General features: G+C 38.0%; 1 protein-coding gene across 2 annotated transcripts in view; it reads left to right on the top strand.

The window, feature by feature from the left end:
* The window catches only part of kmt2bb (lysine (K)-specific methyltransferase 2Bb), a 38,339-nt gene extending 30,572 nt beyond the window's left edge, over positions 1–7,767 (top strand). For both annotated transcript variants that reach the window (XM_083547707.1, XM_083547706.1), the window contains 6 exons: positions 2,141–2,278; positions 2,817–3,069; positions 3,253–3,360; positions 3,638–3,721; positions 4,012–4,141; positions 4,936–7,767. In XM_083547707.1, the coding sequence (XP_083403833.1) occupies positions 2,141–2,278; positions 2,817–3,069; positions 3,253–3,360; positions 3,638–3,721; positions 4,012–4,141; positions 4,936–5,211 (989 nt within the window). In that variant the 3' untranslated portion in view covers positions 5,212–7,767. The remainder of the gene's footprint in view (positions 1–2,140; positions 2,279–2,816; positions 3,070–3,252; positions 3,361–3,637; positions 3,722–4,011; positions 4,142–4,935) is intronic.
* The last annotated feature ends 6,564 nt before the right edge of the window (positions 7,768–14,331 follow it).

Below are 14,331 nucleotides of genomic sequence, written 5' to 3'. Positions count from 1 at the left end.
GGTCATTGTCCTGTTGAAAAATAAATGATGGTCCAACTAAACGCAAACCGGATGGAATAGCATGCCGCTGCAAGATGCTGTGGTAGCCATGCTGGTTCAGTATGCCTTCAATTTTGAATAAATCCCCAACAGTGTCACCAGCAAAGCACCCCCACACCATCACACCTCCTCCTCCATGCTTCATGGTGGGAACCAGGCATGTAGAGTCCATCCGTTCACCTTTTCTGCGTCGCACAAAGACACGGTGGTTGGAACCAAAGATCTCAAATTTGGACTCATCAGACCAAAGCACAGATTTCCACTGGTCTAATGTCCATTCCTTGTGTTCTTTAGCCCAAACAAGTCTCTTCTGCTTGTTGCCTTTTTTTTTAGCAGTGGTTTCCTAGCAGATATTCTACCATGAAGGCCTGATTCACACAGTCTCCTCTTAACAGTTGTTGTAGAGATGTGTCTGCTGCTAGAACTCTGTGTGCCATTGACCTGGTCTCTAATCTGAGCTGCTGTTAACCTGCGATTTCTGAGGCTGGTGACTCGGATGAATTTATCCAGCGCAGCAGAGGTGACTCTTGGTCTTCCTTTCCTGGGGCGGTCCGCATGTGAGCCAGTTTCTTTGTAGCGCTTGATGGTTTTTGTGACTGCACTTTGGGACACTTTCAAAGTTTTCCCAATTTTTCGGACTGACTGACCTTCATTTCTTAAAGTAATGATGGCCACTCATTTTTCTGTACTTAGCTGCTTTTTTCTTGCTATAATACAAATTCTAACAGTCTATTCAGTAGGACTATCAGCTGTGTATCCACCTGACTTCTGCACAACACAACTGATGGTCCCAACCCCATTTATAAGGCAAGAAATCACACTTATTAAACCTGACAGGGAACAACTGTGAAGTGAAAACCATTTCAGGTGACTACCTCTTGAAGCTCATCAAGAGAATGCCAAAAGTGTGCAAAGCAGTAATCAAAGCAAAAGGTGGCTACTTTGAAGAACCTACAATATGACATATTTTCAGTTGTTTCACACTTTTTTGTTATGTATATAATTCCATATATAATTCCACGTGTTAATTCATAGTCATGAAAATAAAGAAAACTCTTTGATTGAGAAGGTGTGTCCAAACTTTTGGTCTGTACTGTATATATGTGTGTGGATAGATAGATAGATAGATAGATAGATAGATAGATAGATAGATAGATAGATAGATAGATAGATAGATAGATAGATAGATAGATAGATAGATAGATAGATAGATAGATAGATAGATAGATAGATAGATAGATAGATAGATAGATAGATAGATAGATAGATAGATTATGTATGTATGTATGTATGTATGTATGTATGTATGTATGTATGTATGTATGTATGTATGTATGTATGTATGTATGTATGTATGTATGTATGTATGTATGTATGTATGTATGTATGTATGTATGTATGTATGTATGTATGTACAGTGGGGCAAAAAAGTATTTAGTCAGCCACTAATTGTGCAAGTTCTCCCACTTAAAAAAGATACGAGAGGCTATGAGTGACAAAAGTAGGAAAAAAAAATTCTGTCAGATTTTTGAAGATTTTATTTGCAAATTATAGTGGAAAATAGGTATTTGGTCACCTACAAAAAAGCTAGATTTCTGGCTCTCACAGACCTTCTTATTTAAGGGGCTCCTCTGTCCTCCACTTGTTACCTGTATTAATGGCACCTGTTTGAAATCGTTATCAGTATAAAAGACACCTGTCCACAACCTCAAACAGTCAGACTCCAAACTCCACTATGGTCAAGACCAAAGGGCACCAGAAACAAAATTCTAGACCTGCACCAGGCTGGGAAGACTAAATCTGCAATAGGTAAGCAGCTTGGTGTGAAGAAATCAACTTTGGGCGCAATTATTAGAAAATGGAAGACATACAAGACCACTGATAATCTCCCTCGATCTGGGGCTCCACGCAAGATCTTACCCCGTGGGGTCAAAATTATCACAAGAACGTTGAGCAAAAATCCCAGAACCACACGGGTGGACCTAGTGAATGACCTGCAGAGAGCTGGGACCAAAGTAATTTATCTCATTTGTATTTTTCCGGCTGAGTATGTAATATACATAGTTGGCGCTAATATTAAATTGATGTATTTTGTTATTAGGGATGTTGTCAGGCTCCGAGGATGAGATGCCTCCTCCGGATTGTGAAGAGAAACACACTCCCAGAGGAGACCAGCCACACCTACGCTTCGAAATCACCAGCGATGATGGTTTTAGTGTGGAGGCAGACAGCATTGAAGGTAACAGCATATGGCCTTCTGTGACCTTTAATTGAATTTCTCTGATATTTTAGATTACAAAATTAAATCAAAGCAGACTGCAAACTCTGCTAAATGGAAACAAAATCAGAAGGAGGGACTACTGCATCCTCCTATGAGTAATCTCATTAAAATATTAACAGGAAAAATTTAAACACCGTTTGAAATATTGGGTGAGGGTGTGTGACCTAAATGTGCAGAGCAGTGTCAGTGAGCAGGGTTATTACAAATGAGGACAATGAGCTTGAAACAGCGTCTGCCACACACACACACACACACACACACACACACACACACACACACACACACACAGAAATAACATGTTTGATGTCTTTGAACGCATCATGTTAATGACTACTCAAAAACATTTACTGTCTGGGGAGAAATGTGTTTATGCATACGTACTGTACAGATGTGAATAATTCCATTGTCATACCATATGGTTTGGATTTTTGATGTTGATTGTAATTAAAACACTCTTCCCTTCTCACGCTCGTCTCATTCCACTCAACACATGCAGTAGCCTGGAGGGCTGTGATCGACGGAGTGCAGGAGGCTCGTGCTGTAGCCAAGCTTCGGCAACTTTCCTTCACAGGGATTACCGGATCTCGAATGATGGGGTTGCTCCATGATGCCGTGGTTTATCTGGTGGAACAGCTTCAGGGGGCAAAGAGCTGCCATGGTCACACTTTCCGATTCCATAAACAGCCAAGCCAGGAGGAAGACTTGCCCATTAACCCCAGCGGCTGTGCTCGCTCTGAGGTCTACCTGAGGTGAGTTCTCCTGTTGGGATGACCTTAATTGTTGTATTCGTAGCAGTCTGGAGTTAAACCCTTTCATACTGTGGTTAGAATGTATGGGGGAAAATGACAAAATCTATATGTTTGGTTCCTGCATGGTATTCTTCATCTCAAAATCGCTCTTTTCATCATTTGCCCCTGCATGTAACTTCACAGGAAATCTACCTTCGACATCTTCAACTTCTTAGCTTCCCAGCACAGACAGCTTCCTGACACTGATCTCTGTGATGAAGAGGAGGATGATGTTCTACTCAAATCCAGCAGGTTTAATAAGATCAGATTTTATTTATTTATTTTTATTCAAGACTCGTCACAAAAGTAGTACAGTAGTAGATTTCCATTCATTGTTCTCTGCATGCTATTCTGATCTGCATAGTTTTTTTTATGCACCGTAACTGAATAATAATGAGATCTCTTTGAGAAGAGTGCTATATTTACACCTAGCTCTGTGGTTAACCAGACTAAAGGCCTTGTGACTGATTTGTATCTTATAAAAAATGGCAGACTTGCTTTTCTCACTGTATGACCTTCTGCCTGACAGACGAGCAACGAGTTTGGAGCTTCCCATGGCAATGCGCTTCAGACATCTAGAACGAACTTCCAAAGAAGCTGTTGGTGTTTACAGGTAGGAAGATGTTTGCATGGAACTGCTTTCTTTTAAACCACATTTCAGTAAAAGCAAGCACTTCAGTGTTTCAACATGCCATAATGAGGAACATCAGACTTTTATGAAACTATGTTCAGATGTAGTGTTGAGTTATAAATGTGGTGATATTCTTGAAGATCATTTTGTATTTTTTTACTACTTTTTATGCATGTTGTGCTGACCTTCGGACAAATATATTGTTAGAAGGATATTCTTTTAAGTTATTATCTGAGGTAAATAATGTTTTTATTATTTTGTTTAATTCGCAGGTCTGCAATTCATGGACGAGGGCTGTTCTGCAAGCGAAACATTGAAGCTGGTGAAATGGTCATTGAGTACTCCGGCATTGTCATTCGCTCCGTTCTGACCGACAAACGGGAGAAATATTACGATGGAAAGGTGAAAGAACTCAATTTCTATTTTCATCTGTTTTAACCCAAGAAGCCTTAAATAATTGTGGCACATTAAGTTTTCTTTAGACATTGATTTTGACATGCGCACAGTGCAGGAACTTGAAGGAGAGGTAAGCTGTATAATCTGTTTTCCTCCAGAGTAGCATTTTCATGCTGGAGGACCTTCATCCAGGGCATTAGTAGCATGTCATCTGTTCAATGATACAAGTGCCTTCAATGAAAAGATGCAGCCATTTAAATATCTTTAGAAGCATTTGTACGGTAAATGTTGTTTCAGTGATCTGGGAGCTGCCACTGACTTGATGTACCTTAGTGGCCTCTTTTCTGTATGTACACCGACCACTCATAACTTTATGGCCACCTGCCTAATATTGTGTTGGCCCCCCTTTTGCTGCCAAAACATGAGTCGAGCATTTTTAGCATGAACAACTTCAGCAGTTTGTGCTACAATAGCTCATCTGTTGGCTCGGACCACTAATGACAACTGCAGATTGTGAAGACCCCGTAAGAGCTGCGGTTTTGGAGATGCTCTGGCCCAGTCGTCTAGACATAAAAATGTGTTCTCGGTCAAACTCGCCCAAATCCTTACGCTTGCCCATTTTTTCTGCTTCTAACACATCAACTTTAAGGGCAAAATGTTCACTTGTTGCCTAATGTATCCCACCCCCTAACAGGTGCCATGATGAAGAGATAATTAGTGTTATTCACTTCACAGGTTATAATGTCAAAAGTTTATGCCTGATTGGTGTACAAATGATCGTTGTTGTTCTTTATCACCAGGGCATCGGTTGCTACATGTTCCGCATCGACGACTTTGACGTCGTCGATGCAACCATGCACGGCAACGCGGCACGTTTTATCAACCACTCGTGCGAGCCCAACTGCTACTCCCGCGTCATCAACGTGGAGGGCCAGAAGCACATCGTCATTTTCGCCTTACGCAAAATCTACCGCGGCGAAGAGCTCACCTACGACTACAAGTTCCCCATCGAGGATGCCAGCAACAAGCTCAGCTGCAACTGTGGAGCCAAGCGCTGCCGCCGCTTCCTAAACTGAGTGGAGCGTTCAGAAAATCCCGAAAAGTGCAGGGAGGAAAGAAGACGGGCAATAAATCGGAGGCAAAGTGGACTGTGGAAAGCGCCGAGATGGAAAAGTCCCTCAAGGCTCGCTAGCAGTGGTTTTTGATAGTCTTATAAAATTAGGACTGAAACCACTGGAAGTCCACTGGACAGGTCTAGACACGGCCGAAGGGACATGTGCGTGATGCACAAGCACTCCAACAAAAAGTGGGATGGTCATAGAAACACCTGCTTAACAATCTGAGCATTTTATTCCAGACCACAAAACAGAAAAGTTCTGCTTCATGCTTCCCTTTTTACAACACCGAGGTCTTTATGAGGCTCAGACTAGTAAAGAGTTGTGCACTCCTCCTATTGCTGATACTTGTCAAATTGTTGCTGCTGAAAAACAATTTTGGCTCATGTTGGGAACCTGTGTAAGGTGTTCCAGGGTTTTTGGGTTTTTTTTTTCCCTTTCTTTGTTTTTGTGCACGAGCAACAAGTACAGAAATTGTCTCGCTGATAAAATCTTGGTGGCTGGTGCGTCAGTTTTAGCTATTACAACAGTTTTATTTCCGGCTAAACAGATTGTGCTGACCTTCTGCAGTCCATGGCCTCTAAAAATCTGACTCCAGTTTTCTCCTGCACTTTGAAACAAGTGCAAATAGATGTACAGGAGTTTTGTGGCAGTGAGAATATACTGTACCTGAATGAATATATGACTAATCAAGAGATATATCTATATATACTTTTAACTGAGATGTTTATCTGTGATGCTCATGCTAGAACATAGTATAGGACTTGATGTTTAGGAGAAGATAAGGCTTTATTCTGCTCAGGAAGATGCTGTGAACCCCTGCAATACGCCATCACCACCCATTCCGTTTGTAAATCATTTAGTAAGAAGATTTTCTTTTTTTTCCCTTTTTTCCCCCTTAATAGAACGTCTCGAATCAGCCTTTAAGCTCTTTTTTCAGAAGCCACTGCTGTAATATCTGATTAGAAAACTCCCACTAGGCCTGTGTATATTATTTATTTTTATAGCATGTTTATTTTTGTCCCAATTCTTGACTATTGTTAATTTAATCAAACGGAAATGTATGTCTCCCTTCTTGGGACCCTGCTGTTTCTCACCCCCATATGTCAATTTTGCCCATTTTTCGAAACCTTTGAATTCTTTATGGTGCTAAACGTACATTTGAAATCGTACATTTCATCATCTTCATCTTTGCCATTCATCGCAGTGTAAGAGACTTTTTTTATTTGTAAATCGCTCAAGTACTTGACAGATTAAAATTAATCTCGACATGCCTTTTTCCCCCCTCTGCTGTCGGCATTGAACACTACTTGAGCTAACTAGGGATACTCACTTCGTATTTACAGCATTTTTTGACAGTTCTTTTGTGTTTTCCTGTTTTAGTCACATTTACATACATACAGAAATCATGATCCCTATAATTGCTCAAGAAAATCTCAGAAGCAACATTTTCTGGTCCTCGGACAGATTCTTTTTAGCAGTGATTAATAATTACTGATGGATCAGTAATTATTAATCACTCACAGCCCCCATGCACTCAGCACCTTGAGGTCCCTTTATTTTAGACTTAAGACATTTCCGTTTCCTTCTATCATAAGGAAAAAGAGACAACTGATACCAATCTTAGTATCTCAGAATGACGACTGCTCAAGCTTTATGGCGTATTTATTCTTGTTTGTTGTTTAGATTATGGGAGTAAATGTGCGTTCTCTATGGCCAAGGTCTTTCTTTTGTTTACATAGCATCTTTAATTTCTTTTTTTCTTGACTTGAACATTCTTCGAGGAGGAGTTCTTGCAGTGCAGCCTTTTTAAGGTCGTGTTTTGAGCCAGAGGTTCTGTTTTAAAAGCGTATGATTTTAGTTCTTGTTTTAACTTGTAAATTGTGGCAACATGCTTTAGGGAAACCGTTTCTTTTCTCTCTCTCCACGCTTCACTATCTGCCAGAAACAGCTTCCAGTGCTTGTCGCTGCTCCTTTCGTGTTTTAATGATTGCTGGCTTTCTAACAGCACTAAACAGCCGGTCAGTCAGTCTGGCCCTCCTCTTTGCGATAAATATCACGAAACTAAATTTCACCCTTTGTGTTTTTGTTTTCTTTTTTTTCTTTCACTGAGCTTGCAAGGATTCTACCTCAGGCTGTTCAGAATGACTGTCAAAGAATACTAATGCAAAACCTAGATGACGATACGATATCACTTGGTCTTAAATGTTCTGTAGAGATGGCCTGTGTGCAATGAAGGATGCAAAGCACTAGTCAAGACTTTCTGTGACTATCTGTCTCCCAGAGTTGTGTGGAAAAACTGTATGTACCTGCGTGGGGTAATTTTAAAAAGAAAAAAAAATAATGTGTCGAGAAAAGACTTCAAAATGAGAAAATGTGTCTTTACTACCTTGTACAAAGTACCCTAAGTCTGTAAATAATTGTATACATATTTCTAAACCTGTTTAATTTTTCTATGCACTTTTTTATTTATAATGTTATTTGCTTAATAAAGATGTTACAATGTTTGAAGAAAAATGGATTGATTTTGTGTGTGTGTGTGTGTGTGTGTGTGTGTGTGTGTGTGTGTGTGTGTGTGTGTGTATCTTATGCTGAAAGGTTATCTATGTAGAAATATTCACAAACAATCAATTTACAGTACAGTAAGGGAAAGTGCCTGAATGTGTTGTTTTATAATAAGCAATATGTTTTGTACTAAAACTATATATTTAAATGTCTTAGTTGTTATATATTGCAAATACATTGAAAAAAAACTAAAGCGCATATATTTACTGGACAGGTATAATATAAAATAATAGAACTTCTGCTCTGTTGAATTCTTTCATCTGATTGGTTACAGTGATTTTTTGATTTCTATAACAGCAGTTATAATTTCTTGTAGCAACGGTAACATTCTTTTATTATTTCTCTAGTAACAACTACAGCTTGTTTGATGCATCCCACAGAACCTAAACGTATAAATATATAGATTTAAAAACAACATTGCTATTTAATTACCATTGATATAGTGATGTTTTCTGTAGGTAGACAGATAACCTTTATGGGCGGAGTCTCCAATGTAAGTACTTTCTAAAATTCAGCAAGATTTCTGGCATTTGTATTCAGGACAAAGGATTTGACATTTATTTGTTATCTTTGTACATTAAAATATTTTTATTAATTTTAAAATAAAAAAAATAAAGACGGGTGAGATATTTTTTAAGATTATTTTTTTATTTTAAAAGTGTATTTCATTTTATATATATACAGTGGGTACGGAAAGTATTCAGACCCCCTTAAATTTTTCACTCTTTGTTATATTGCAGCCATTTGCTAAAATCATTTAAGTTCATTCTTCTTCCTCATGAATGTACACACAGCTCCCCATACTGACAGAAAAACACAGAATTGTTGACATTGTTGCAGATTAATTAAAAAAGAAAAACTGAAATATCACATGGTCCTAAGTATTCAGACCCTTTGCTGTGACACTCATATATTTAACTCAGGTGCTTTCCATTTGTTCTGATCATCCTTGAGATGGTTCTACACCTTCATTTGAGTCCAGCTGTGTTTGATTATACTGATTGGACTTGATTAGGAAAGCCACACACCTGTCTATATAAGACCTTCCAGATCACAATGCATGTCAGAGCAAATGAGAATCATGAGGTCAAAGGAACTGCCTGAAGAGCTCAGAGACAGAATTGTGGCAAGGCACAGATCTGGCCAAGGTTACAAAAAGATTTCTGCTGCACTTAAGGTTCCTAAGAGCACAGTGGCCTCCATAATCCTCAAATGGAAGACGTTTGGGACAACCAGAACCCTTCCTAGAGCTGGCCGTCCGGCCAAACTGAGCTATCGGGGGAGAAGAGCCTTGGTGAGAGAGGTAAAGAAGAACCCAAAGATCACTGTGGCTGAGCTCCAGAGATGCAGTCAGGAGATGGGAGAAAGTTGTAGAAAGTCAACCATCACTGCAGCCCTCCACCAGTCGGGGCTTTATGGCAGAGTGGCCCGACGGAAGCCTCTCCTCAGTGTAAGACACATGAAAGCCCGCATGGAGTTTGCTAAAAAACACCTGAAGGACTCCAAGATGGTGAGAAATAAGATACTCTGGTCTGATGAGACCAAAATAGAACTTTTTGGCGGTTTGTGTGGAGAAAACCAGGCACTGCTCATCACCTGTCCAATACAGTTCCAACAGTGAAGCATGGTGGTGGCAGCATCATGCTGTGGGGGTGTTTTTCAGCTGCAGGGACAGGACGACTGGTTGCAATCGAGGGAAAGATGAATGCGGCCAAGTACAGGGATATCCTGGACAAAAACCTTCTCCAGAGTGCTCTGGACCTCAGACTGGGCCGAAGGTTTACCTTCCAACAAGACAATGATCCTAAGCACACAGCTAAAATAACGAAGGAGTGGCTTCACAACAACTCCATGACTGTTCTTGAATGGCCCAGCCAGAGCCCTGACTTAAACCCAATTGAGCATCTCTGGAGAGACCTAAAAATGGCTGTCCACCAACGTTTACCATCCAACCTGACAGAACTGGAGAGGACCTGCAAGGAGGAATGGCAGAGGATCCCCAAATCCAGGTGTGAAAGACTTGTTGCACCTTTCCCAAAAAGACTCCTGGCTGTATTAGATCAAAAGGGGGCTTCTACTAAATACTGAGCAAAGGGTCTGAATACTTAGGACCATGTGATATTTAAGTTTTTCTTTTTTAATAAATCTGCAACAATTTCAACAATTCTGTGTTTTTCTGTCAGTATGGGGTGCTGTGTGTACATTCATGAGGAAGAAGAATGAACCTAAATGATTTTAGCAAATGGCTGCAATATAACAAAGAGTGAAAAATTTAAGGGGGTCTGAATACTTTCTGTACCCACTGTGTATGTGTATATATATATATATATATATATATATATATATATATATATATATATATATATATATATATATATATATATATATATATATATATATATAAACTATAAATAGGTTATAAAAAAGTGTCATTTAAAAAAAAAAAGTACAACCTTTTAAGTCCAGATGAAGTATGGGATCGGAATTCTCCTGGTCTTACTGCACATACCAAAACCAAACTGATTTACTGGAGCGTTTTTTTTTACTTCAACACCAGAGGGAGCCAAAGCTCATTTTGTGTTCTGGACCCTGTAACTTTCCCATAGTAATTTGCTGTAAGACTGTGTGAAGGTTTTATTTATTTATTTATTTATTTATTTATTTATTTTAAACGTTGTTTTAAGAAGCAGGCTTTTTAATACTGATGTCCGTACAGGTATTAACACGCAATAAGTGAATTTTTATATTTCACAGATACATATAGCTTTTAAGAATGTCTTCAGAGCATTCAGAAATTATTCTCAGTGGCTGGGAAGATGGTTTCAACAGGAAACATAGTAAGCACATGGCACTGGAAGATGGAAGAGACAACACTGTGTGTGTTCTCAACAGAGGTGGCAAAAGTACATATATCCTTCACTTAAGTAGAAGTACAGATACTCATGTTTAAAATACTCTGGTAAAAGTTGAAATACTGACTATCCTTTTTTTACTTAAGGTAAAGATAATCAGAGAATATTTGTTTTTTAGGTGAAATAAATATATGAATAGAAAGCTGAAACTTTTTCAAGAAACTATTATGTCTGAGATTCAGGTTGTTTTATTTATGTCTGTGAAGAGAGATGACAGAGGTAAATTAATTTGCGTTATCGTTATTAACGTGTTAATTTTGACAGCCCTCAGTAATATATTATAAACGAGTTTAACATTTTGTTACCTAATAATTGTATCTAGGCTAAACATATAGAACACAAGCAGATGATGAGATCACAAGCAGCTGTCTGAGATCCTCCAGCACTGCTCGACTGGTACCACCTTCTCTCAGAATAAGAGGTAAGTACACTTCAAGGCTCTTCTCTGTTCTGGCACCGAGGTGGTGGAATGAACTTCCCCTTGCTGTCCGTACAGCGGAGCCCCTGACTATCTTTAGCAATGACTGAAGACCTACCTCTTCTTGAAACACTTAAATTAGCCCTTTCCAAGTTTGCTTTGTAGAATTCAAGAGTTATATTTATATTAAGTTTGTAATCTTGCGTACCAGTGTAGATTTATTCATTGCTAGAGACTCAAAGCACTTTTGTACATCACTCTTGATAAGGGCGTCTGCTAAATGCCACAAATGTAAATGATGATCAGGTGATCAGGAATCTCTCTGTTCTCAGTCATGTTTACATCACTGACTCCCTCTGTCTCATCCACGTTAACCCCAGACTTCTTGTTGCCTTCTGCCGCACTTATTGTGAGCTTCGTAAACCAGTCCACATCTGTGGTGTGTGAGAACCAGGAATTAATACACCAGTGGTAGATTAAAAAAGCCGCACAATGACAGGTAAAGGGTTGATGGACTGAAAACGGCGCAATGAGAAGAACAAATATGAACATTTCACCGAATAGATTAAAAATAAAGTAACGAGTCTGTTTTGAAAATGTAAGAAGTAGAAAGTACAGATATTTGTGTAAAAATATTGTGTAAAAACTCTGCGTACAGTTCAGCATCAGTTCAATAGAAAGCAGAACATATAGAGAGTAATAAGTGATGAAAGAAACTCATGACTCGAACTCGGCACAACACCCGTGGCCTTATTGCCGTGATTTTTTATAAAGTTGTTGAAAAGAAGGTTTGGGCTCATGATCATTTTAATATATATCAATCAGTGTTTGAATTATTCATATACATTTTTGAATAGATCGATGTGTAGAGTAACAGTGTCTTTATACACAAACTGATTGATTAAGCGAAGAGTCTTGTGACCAAAAAGAAAATAGGAGTATTATAGCCATAATAAATCATAGCAAATACGTTTGTATGTTTACTCAAGTGAATGTTTAGACGGAGCACTTTTGCTTTTACTGGAGTAATATTTTACCTAATTCATCTCTAAGTTTGCTCAAGTACATGGTTTGTGTATTTCGTCCACCACTGTCTTTTTCTTGCCACTTTGACCACTGACTTGTTAATTAAGGATAAACTTATATGAAGTAATGTATACATTATTATATACAAATTATATTAGTAATCTATTTAATTCTGTAAAGCTGCTCTGGGAAAATGTCTATTGTTAAAGGCCCTCTACAAATAACATTAAATTGAACTGAATTGATTACCAATTTAATTAAAGTCACACAGCTGTTGTGTGAGCAAACACGGCTAATTGTATTATTCACAGACGCAGGTGTTATTACAGCATTAGCTAATTTACTAGCAAACACTAGTAAGAGATCCAGGTAGATTCAGTAAATGAAATATGGATAGGGATAGTGTGTGTGCTACTGGTAGATTTATAGACAGAGTGTGATATTGATTGTTTGTTAGTTTTTCATTTCCATACACGTTTGATGAAATGTTCAGAGCTGGGGTTTTTGTTTTGGAAATTTTATCATCCTCTAGGGAAAAAAGCGTTAAGTCCAGTCAGTTAGGACCTCAGGTAAGCAATAAGAATATCAATGCGTGGATGATCAATATCAGGTTTAAAAACCTGTCAACCTCATCCCTGACCTTTCAGTTCTATTCCCCAAAGTATTAAAAAATAGAGGAAAGTAAATCCGATCACTTTTATTGTCTTACAATAGAAAAACTAAAACTTTCCCAATTATTCACCAGAAGCAGCTAAACATAAAAAGTAGATTTCCTCAATGCATATCTGTAAACACAGAATAATTGAAAAAATGTGGACATTTGTGTATCTGCTTCACCAGCAGTTGAAAAGCAAAACATGGGATTTGCATTCCAGAATTAAGTCCGACCTTTATATTTGACCTAATTGCTTGCTCATCAGGGACAAACTTACTTATAAAGAACATATCTGCACTTTGTTTTTAGCCCTGGAATACACTGAAAATAATGTTTTGGTACATACAGATTTCTAAATCATGCCTACAAAAATCTGAATCCATGAAACGGATCATTCATTGATGGTAGCTAATATAACCCAATATTATCTAAAGTGAACCTTTAAAAAAAAAGAAATTAACTAAAGCATTGTGGTTTTGCTGGATGCTGGGTCATTGTGAGCTTTCTGGCAATGAGTAGGCAAACATGGCCGCTAAAAAGGATCTTGGAATTTTAAGCAGCAAGTGCCTTTGTGAGTCTGGTTCCTCTCAAGGATTCTTCCTCATACCATCTCAGAAGGTTATTCTTTGCTCATTAGGTATAAACTTATAAGGAATAAACTTATGCATTCCAATTTCATAAATTCGTTATCTCTGTAAAGCTATTTTGGGACAATGTTCATTGTTAAAAGGGTCATACAAATAAAAATATACTAAATAAAATTGAAACGACTTGAACTGAGATTGAATTGAATTGGACACAGGACTGTACAAATGAATTGTTTGTCTCCTAGTATTCACATTGTGTTGAGTAGCAGTGACAAACATTGTTATAATAATCAGCTTATTTTTGCATTACTGTTAATACTCGATGGGTCGGGACAGTTTTGGCAGCAAAAGGGGGACCAACACAATATTAGGCAGGTAGTCATAAAATTATTCCTGTGTTTGTTTGATTGTTTCAAACAGCTTATTTATATTAATACAATTATCTAAACCCATAATGCTAAGATGAAAAACTAGGGTTAGAACAATGAACAGCTATTACCTCTATATAAGTATGTTATTATTAATAATCTTTAATGCACATAATATTCACATTACATTTCAGCACTTTCTGACCTGTTAATTTTATTAATTATGAATAAAAACGTTTATCCCTTGCACCCAAGTTGTTGTGGAGGATGGCACATGAAACAACCACTGTTTGCACAAACACAGGGTCCACTTCCACTGCCTCCAAAATTGTAGTCACTTGTTAATAATTAATTTTTTTTTTTTTTAAAGTCAGACAACAATGCAGTACCTTCGTCTTTCTTGATATACCTTTATTTAATGTTACTTTAATGTTTACGTTTAAATCTGATACAGAAACATTTTAGATTTTTTTTGAGATCTGATTTGCAGTGAGTGCAACAGATTGGCAAATTAGTGTTCCAGCACTGTGAGATGTAAACATAGGTCCAC

The sequence above is a fragment of the Silurus aristotelis genome (assembly GCF_946808225.1).
Source record: "Silurus aristotelis genome assembly, chromosome: 8".
NCBI lineage: Eukaryota > Metazoa > Chordata > Actinopteri > Siluriformes > Siluridae > Silurus > Silurus aristotelis.
This window is presented reverse-complemented; position numbering and strand designations above follow the sequence as displayed.